Consider the following 8,623-nt stretch of genomic DNA (forward strand, 5'->3'; position numbering starts at 1 on the left):
GTTTAAAGTACTGTCATCTGTTTGTTGTTTGTTCCCATATTAATCTTTAAATGTTATTGTTATATGTATGTTGTTTTTTTAATTAATTTTTTTATTGTTTTATTCTGTCTGTTAATTTATTTTTTATTTTTGATGTTTTAAAGTAAGATAATCTGTATTATTCCCACAGTGTGCTTATTGTTATGAACATGCTGCACAGAGAAGTAATCTAATATCATTTATAATGTGTACTTGTTTACTCACATAGTTCCATATAATATATGAAATTATGATACATATATATAGGATTATATTACACTATATATAAAACACATCATTTATAAATGATTATGTATACTATATATACATTTATAAATATAAATGTCTATGCTTCATCTGTTAAAGATGCGTTCTCTCTCCTGACCACCAGGGGGCGACTCCTCTGGTTGTATAGAAGTCTATGCTCTTCCTCCTCTTCTTCCTCCTCCTCCCTAGACATGGGGGGGTTCTGTGCAACCAATGGGTGTCCTTGGTTTCTGCAAGCTCCTCCCACAATATGACCTTTCAGCCAATGAGATGAGGGACATTGTCATCAAGACATTTTGAAGTTCAAAGGATAAAACTTTATTGTTCCTGTGGTGACACAATCCTTCACTGTGATTGGTCGTTTCATAGACGACAGCAGATAATTATCATAAAAAAACAACAATAAACAAATAAGAATCCTAACGATGGGGGCGGGGCTCGTCCGACTCGCAGATGATGTCATCAACCAAACCCCCCCTGTGGCTTCGCTAACCGCTAACAGCCACACACACATGCCACTCACACACACAGTTCAGAAATGTTAGTTATTGTGTAACTTGTTGTTGTTGTTGAAATGTCCGTGACTCAGTGCTGAACTTTAAAGTCTTTCATTGTTGGGGATGAAAACATAACCACAAAATATATATATAGAAAAAATAGAAAACTAATTTGATTCACAAATCAAGAAACTCTGTGATCTCATTGGCCGCTCAACATTCAAAAGAATTAAAGATAATAAATTAAGACATCTGAGCTATAAATAATTATTCAGCTTTTACGCTTGAAGAATTATTTATTCTTTTAATCAATTGAGATTTTTTCCTTCACAAAATAAAAAGTAACACATTTTGGGAAAACATTTTACAAAGTTTAAACTCATTAAAAACCAAATTAAGATAGAGTTTTAACGTCGTGAAATAAATATTTTGTAATTAGGAGAAGACAAAGTTATAAATGTTTTAGTTCTTTGTTCTTAAGTCAACGCTTCCTTCTGATTGGCCGGAGACTAATCGCAACGTTTATAGTTGTGTGTTTTCTGATCAGAATAGTGATTGATTATTGGAAAACCTCTTTTTAGGATTCACACCAATAATCAGACTTTTATTTTTTAGGCTCTTTTGTCTCTTTTTTTTCATTTCAAAAATCCTGAAAGCAAAAAACTTTTTAATAATTAATAATTAATTCAACCAGCTGAAGACTTTTAAACTACTTCCTGTCTGGAAGAAACATATTTTACTTTGAAAACCATCAGTTTGAATTTAGGCAAATATTAGAGACACAAACTGTCAAAAGAAATGTGTCAATACTGAAAACTAAGATAAATATATATATATATACATATATATTATATGTGTATAATACACAAAGTATTCAGTCTTGATGAAACGTCATCGCTTCATATTCAGTTCCAATTATTTTTGAGCTTCACCACCGCTAAGCCAATCAGGAGACAGAGTGCCTCCTCCTCTCTCCTGATTGGTTGATTTGTTTTCTCTGATAGATCAGACAATTTAGTGAGATGCATCACTACCTCACGTTTACTCATCCTGCGCTCTCATTGGCTTGTTCTGGCATCGTTTACTTTAGCACCAAAAAATACATAAATAGTTTAAAATGCGCACGCACACACACACACACAAACATATACACATACAAACATATATACACACACAAACATATACACACATACACAGACACATGTACATACAGACACACACACACATAAGCACACACACACACACACACACACTCCCATTTTCTCTCATAAAAAACAAAACAAATTCAGTCTCTTTCTGTCGTCGTCCTCCTCCTGCTGCTTCTGCTCCTCCTGCTCCTCCTCCAGGTGAAGGGGAGGAGGAGGCCGTGGCCCCTAGACGTCGAGGATCTCCTCCGCGGTGCCTCCACAGCGTAGCCGGTACCGGCCGGTCCTCCAGCTGATAGTTGGGTCCCACAGCGCCGACAGGAAGATCTGCACCGCCATGGACTCCCGGATGAACCACGCCACGGCGAAGTCCAGCTTGGAGAAGCACAGCGCGCCGCCCTGGAGACGACGTCATCAGTAACCAATCACAGCTCGGCGTTAAGTTTAACATCTATTTCATTTCTATGTTGTGCGAACATTTTGTATTTCATTACTTTAAAAAAAATGTATTTTAAACTTTTAAAATATTAAATTTTATTAACAAATAAACAAAGCACACAAATATATTTTATATAATAATATAATGTTTATAAAAAAGAAGCATCTTGCTTGAAGATATCCTTTCAAAATAAAAGTCTAAAGTTACTAAATCTGAGTACCTGAACGCCCGTCAGCTGGATGTAGTCCGAAATGAACCAGGCGAGACAATGACACATGAAGAAGACCATCATGTCCCACCTGGAAGACACCATTATATGATATTATATATATATATACATATACACACAGGCGAGACAATGACATGTAGAAGACCATCATGTCCCACCTGGAATACACCGTTACATTATATTATATATATATATATATATATATATATATACTAGGGCTGTCAGCGTTAACGCGTTAATCTATGCGATTAATTTGGCCGCGTTAACGCACTAAAATATTTTAACGCAATTAACGCAAATTTTTTTTTTTTTAAACCGCGGCAGTACGACTTGACACTGTTTCCGCTTTTAAAACAATTATTTCTCCGCGAAAATAAGGAGCATAAATCAGTTTAACTCGTGGATGAATCAGTCGGGTTTCCTCCTGCTCCTCCTTCCTCCCGTCTCCCCCTCTGACACACAGAGGAACGGAGGGGCGACGTGTCGGGGGACGCGGCGAGGAAAGAACTCGTCACACGAAACCTTCACCGTGATTGGTCAATCCGTTTGTCTGTCAACATTTCGGTAAAAAAACAACCAATGAACACTCAGTAAATCACAAAGGACCTCCCACCTCACAGGTGAGGCTCATTTAGCAGCCTGTCAGTCAGAGAACCAGAGAACACAGCGCAAGGACAATGAGCCTCATTTCAGAGCTGAGATTGTTCTGGAATGCTTGATGTATAACACGTGGGGGTGTGTCACATGCAAAAGACTTTTAAAGGTGAATTTAATTTATTTTGTAAAATGTATAAAATGCCCCCAGCCTCCAGAGGGTTAACGTGACATATGTGAATGTCAGTCAGTTACCAAGGCCACTGGTTCTGCTGTTCAGTGGTAAAGATGACAGGACCAATGGGGTCTCAATATACATTTTTTTTTTTTTACTAATCTGATGTTTCACTGAAGAAACAATTTATCATCCACGATATTAAATACCTCGCTGGCACTGTATATGTAGGAGCCTCTTTGAAAACACAGCTCTGTGTGAAGTTTTGTCTTTAAAAAGAAGGAAAACACTTTTAAGCGCGATTAATCGCGATTAATTAATCGCAATTTCAAAATGTGCGATTAATTAGTTACTTTTTTTTAATCGATTGACAGCCCTAATATATACACAGGCGAGACAATGATACATGAAGAAGACCATAATGTCCCACCTGGAAGACACCATTATATGATATTATATATATATATATATATACACATATATATACATACATATATATATATATATATGTATATGTATATACATATATATATAAATATATATATATATACACACAGGTGAGACAATGACACATGTGGAAGACCATCATGTCCCACCTGTAATACACCGTTACATTATATTATATATATATATATGTATATATATACACACACACATACATATATATATATGTATATATATACACATACATATATGTATTTATATATATGATATATATATATATATATATATACAGACACATACACTGAGATCAGAATAAACTCTTATAAACTGAACGAAAATACAATTAATAAAATTAAGATTGTGTAGTAAATTGTATTTAAAGGAGCTTTTCTAGTTATTAATATATTAATATTAGTGCTCAGGTGTTCGGGGGGCGGCGTACCTGAACATGTAGTGCGCGGCCCAGCCGATGATCAGGCTGGCCAGGAAGCACTCAGACACGGGCTCCAGCACGGTGCCGGGCAGCATGTTGACCCTCAGCTTCGTCCACCTGGACACACACACAGACACACACACACACACGTTAACAAAACACACGTGACACACACCTGTAGGGCTATCAACACGAGTCGTCTGCTCATCCGATCAGTGAAACAGTCCTCACACGATTTAAATCAAATATTTTCTCAAGAACATTTAGTTGTAAAGATGAAATATTCACGTAAAACTAATTATAAAAACATGACATCATACTTGTAAAACATTGCATGCATCATAGTTCACAGGAAGCCCTTGATGGGAACCAGGTGAGTTCTCAGGTCACCTGATCATTCGGGACTGGAACTGGCCAATCGAGTAGGAGCCAGAGTTCTGCATCGCCACCTGTGTTGCCATGGAGAACTTCCAGCCTCTGAGGGCAGACAGGCAACATTAGTGATTTTAATTTGCCGATTAAAAAATAGAACCCAGCCAATGCTACCGCTAGCATGCTAACCGGTCGGCGATGGCTTTGGCCATGAAGTAATCTTCAGCGATGTACTGAGCGAACGCCACCAATCCGCCGGCTTGGTCCAACACGTCCTTCCTCATCAGACACGACATCCCCGTCACGCACTTTATGCCCGTCACGTTAGCCGAGATGTAGGAGCGCGGGTGGGACGTGCCAAAATACACCTGGAACAGGTTAGCATTAGCATCTATTAGCACCAACAACGCAGATATAAAAAAACATCAAGTCAACAGAATCTGAAAATCACTGGACCAAATAAGTTTACAATAGTTTTTGGGAGATTATTAAGAGAAATAAAACTAAAGGTCCTAAAATGGATCCTTGTGGTTCACCAGTTAAATAATCAGATCGATTTTGACAAAAAGATATCAAATTAAACCAAAGAGCCTCTTGAGAAACATCCAGAGCAGGAAGTTTAAATCATGATGAACCAAATTGAAACCTTTAACCTTTAAAATGACCTCTAAGACGGCTCCTCATTGGTGAAGCTTGAACGTTTTAGTTGAGAGTTTAAACCAACAGGGAACCGTTCTGCGTTAGCATGCAACAGTAAGCTAATGCTAAACAGTATTTAACAAAGGACGTTAGCTTGTTAGCCGTACCTGCTCCAGTGTGGCGGCAAATCCTTGGCGGTCGGCCACATACGGTAACCCGTGGACCAATCCCACCTTCTCTGTCATCTGATTGGTCATATCTGTCAGGGTGTCGGGTTTCACTGCCACACACACACACACAGTAGCATTACACACTGTGATGAGCAGGTCTAAAGCTTGTACACCTGTGACAGCGTGAAGCTTTACCTCTGATGCCGCTGTCACAGATCCACACGAGGCCGTATTTGGCTCCTTCGTAGCCCGGCATCAGGTTGTTGATCTTCGGGTTGATTCCAACTTTCTTTCCCCCTTAGAAAGAAACAACACATGCTAACGTTAGCTGCTAACAAAGGGCTTAAACAGAGAGAGTAACATGTTGTTGGGTGATTTACTGCAAGAGAACATAAACAGAAGTCTTTTCTCACCTATGAATAATCGAGCGTCTACGTTGGGATATTTGCCCAACAACTTTTTACAAACGTCGACGGCTGGATCATCTTGATCCTGAACGCACAGCAGCACCTCATACTGGAGACAAAACACGTTGACGTCAGTCCACGAGCACTTCCTGGAAACCAGGGTCAGGTACTTTGTAGCTGTGGGCAGTGAGACGGTAGCTAGGGAAATGATCGTGTAGCTGAAGCCCAGTGGTTTGTAGTCGAGATAGGCGAGGAAGTCGGGAGGTAGGGGAGGAAGTCGGGAGGTAGACGAGGAAGTCGGGAGGTGGGGGAGGAAGTCGGGAGATAGACGAGGAAGTCGGGAGGTAGACGAGGAAGTCGGGAGGTAGGCGAGGAAGTCAGGAGGTAGACGAGGAAGTCGGGAGGTAGACGAGGAAGTCGGGAGGTAGACGAGGAAGTCGGGAGGTGGGGGAGGAAGTCGGGAGGTAGACGAGGAAGTCGGGAGGTAGACGAGGAAGTCGGGAGGTAGGCGAGGAAGTCGGGAGGTAGACGAGGAAGTCGGGAGGTAGACGAGGAAGTCGGGAGGTAGGGGAGGAAGTCGGGAGGTGGGGGAGGAAGTCGGGAGATAGACGAGGAAGTCGGGAGGTAGACGAGGAAGTCGGGAGGTAGACGAGGAAGTCGGGAGGTAGGCGAGGAAGTCGGGAGGTAGACGAGGAAGTCGGGAGGTAGACGAGGAAGTCGGGAGGTAGGGAGGAAGTCGGGAGGTAGACGAGGAAGTCGGGAGGTAGGGAGGAAGTCGGGAGGTAGACGAGGAAGTCGGGAGGTGGGGGAGGAAGTCGGGAGGTGGGGGAGGAAGTCGGGAGGTGGGGGAGGAAGTCGGGAGGTAGACGAGGAAGTCGGGAGGTAGACGAGGAAGTCGGGAGGTAGGGGAGGAAGTCGGGAGGTAGACGAGGAAGTCGGGAGGTGGGGGAGGAAGTCGGGAGATAGACGAGGAAGTCGGGAGGTAGACGAGGAAGTCGGGAGGTAGGCGAGGAAGTCGGGAGGTAGACGAGGAAGTCGGGAGGTGGGGAGGAAGTCGGGAGGTAGACGAGGAAGTCGGGAGGTAGACGAGGAAGTCAGGAGGTAGGGAGGAAGTCGGGAGGTAGACGAGGAAGTCGGGAGGTAGACGAGGAAGTCGGGAGGTGGGGGAGGAAGTCGGGAGGTAGACGAGGAAGTCGGGAGGTAGACGAGGAAGTCGGGAGGTAGACGAGGAAGTCGGGAGGTGGGGGAGGAAGTCGGGAGGTAGACGAGGAAGTCGGGAGGTAGACGAGGAAGTCGGGAGGTAGACGAGGAAGTCGGGAGGTAGACGAGGAAGTCGGGAGGTAGACGAGGAAGTCGGGAGGTAGACGAGGAAGTCGGGAGGTAGACGAGGAAGTCGGGAGGTAGACGAGGAAGTCGGGAGGTAGACGAGGAAGTCGGGAGGTAGGGAGGAAGTCGGGAGGTAGAGGGAGGAAGTCGGGAGGTGGGGAGGACGGGGAGACAGGAAGTCGGGAGGTAGACGAGGAAGTCGGGAGGTAGGCGAGGAAGTCGGGAGGTAGACGAGGAAGTCGGAGGTAGGAAGTCGGGAGGTAGACGAGGAAGTCGGGAGGTAGACGAGGAAGTCGGGAGGTAGACGAGGAAGTCGGGAGGTGGGGGAGGAAGTCGGGAGATAGACGAGGAAGTCGGGAGGTAGACGAGGAAGTCGGGAGGTAGACGAGGAAGTCGGGAGGTAGACGAGGAAGTCGGGAGGTAGGGGAGGAAGTCGGGAGGTAGACGAGGAAGTCGGGAGGTGGGGGAGGAAGTCGGAGATACGAGGAAGTCGGGAGGTAGACGAGGAAGTCGGGAGGTAGACGAGGAAGTCGGGAGGTAGACGAGGAAGTCGGGAGGTAGACGAGGAAGTCGGGAGGTAGACGAGGAAGTCGGGAGGTGGGGGAGGAAGTCGGGAGGTGGGGGAGGAAGTCGGGAGGTAGACGAGGAAGTCGGGAGGTAGACGAGGAAGTCGGGAGGTAGGGAGGAAGTCGGGAGGTAGACGAGGAAGTCGGGAGGTGGGGAGGAAGTCGGGAGGTAGACGAGGAAGTCGGGAGGTAGGCGAGGAAGTCGGGAGGTAGACGAGGAAGTCGGGAGGTAGGGAGGAAGTCGGGAGGTAGACGAGGAAGTCGGGAGGTAGACGAGGAAGTCGGGAGGTAGACGAGGAAGTCGGGAGGTGGGGGAGGAAGTCGGGAGATAGACGAGGAAGTCGGGAGGTAGACGAGGAAGTCGGGAGGTAGACGAAGTCGGGAGAGTCGGAGTCGGGAGGTGACGAGGAAGGCGGGAGGTAGACGAGGAAGTCGGGAGGTACCGAGGAAGTCGGGAGGTAGACGAGGAAGTCGGGAGGTAGACGAGGAAGTCGGGAGGTAGACGAGGAAGTCGGGAGGTAGACGAGGAAGTCGGGAGGTAGGGAGGAAGTCGGGAGGTAGGAGGAAGTCGGGAGGTAGACGAAGTCGGGAGGTAGACGAGGAAGTCGGGAGGTAGGAGGAAGTCGGGAGGTAGACGAGGAAGTCGGGAGGTAGACGAGGAAGTCGGGAGGTAGGGAGGAAGTCGGGAGGTAGGGAGGAAGTCGGGAGGTAGGGAGGAAGTCGGGAGGTAGACGAGGAAGTCGGGAGGTAGGGAGGAAGTCAGGAGGTGACGAGGAAGTCGGGAGGTGGGAGGAAGTCGGGAGGTAGGGAGGAAGTCGGGAGGTAGACGAGGAAGTCGGGAGGTAGACGAGGAAGTCGGGAGGTAGACGAGGAAGTCGGGAGGTAGACGAGGAAGTCGGGAG

General features: G+C 45.5%; 1 protein-coding gene across 1 annotated transcript in view; it reads right to left on the bottom strand.

Moving 5' to 3' along the window:
• Positions 1-579: 579 nt before the first annotated feature.
• ugcg (UDP-glucose ceramide glucosyltransferase) overlaps positions 580-8,623 on the bottom strand; it is a 12,593-nt gene continuing 4,549 nt past the window's right edge. The window contains exons 3-10 of the mRNA XM_056432907.1: positions 5,836-5,938; positions 5,618-5,719; positions 5,420-5,532; positions 4,803-4,981; positions 4,632-4,718; positions 4,251-4,358; positions 2,587-2,665; positions 580-2,326 (exon numbers count right to left, since the gene is read on the bottom strand). Of these exons, the coding sequence (XP_056288882.1) occupies positions 2,156-2,326; positions 2,587-2,665; positions 4,251-4,358; positions 4,632-4,718; positions 4,803-4,981; positions 5,420-5,532; positions 5,618-5,719; positions 5,836-5,938 (942 nt within the window). The 3' untranslated portion in view covers positions 580-2,155. The remainder of the gene's footprint in view (positions 2,327-2,586; positions 2,666-4,250; positions 4,359-4,631; positions 4,719-4,802; positions 4,982-5,419; positions 5,533-5,617; positions 5,720-5,835; positions 5,939-8,623) is intronic.

This window comes from Pseudoliparis swirei, chromosome 15, assembly GCF_029220125.1.
Source record: "Pseudoliparis swirei isolate HS2019 ecotype Mariana Trench chromosome 15, NWPU_hadal_v1, whole genome shotgun sequence".
NCBI classification, from domain to species: domain Eukaryota; kingdom Metazoa; phylum Chordata; class Actinopteri; order Perciformes; family Liparidae; genus Pseudoliparis; species Pseudoliparis swirei.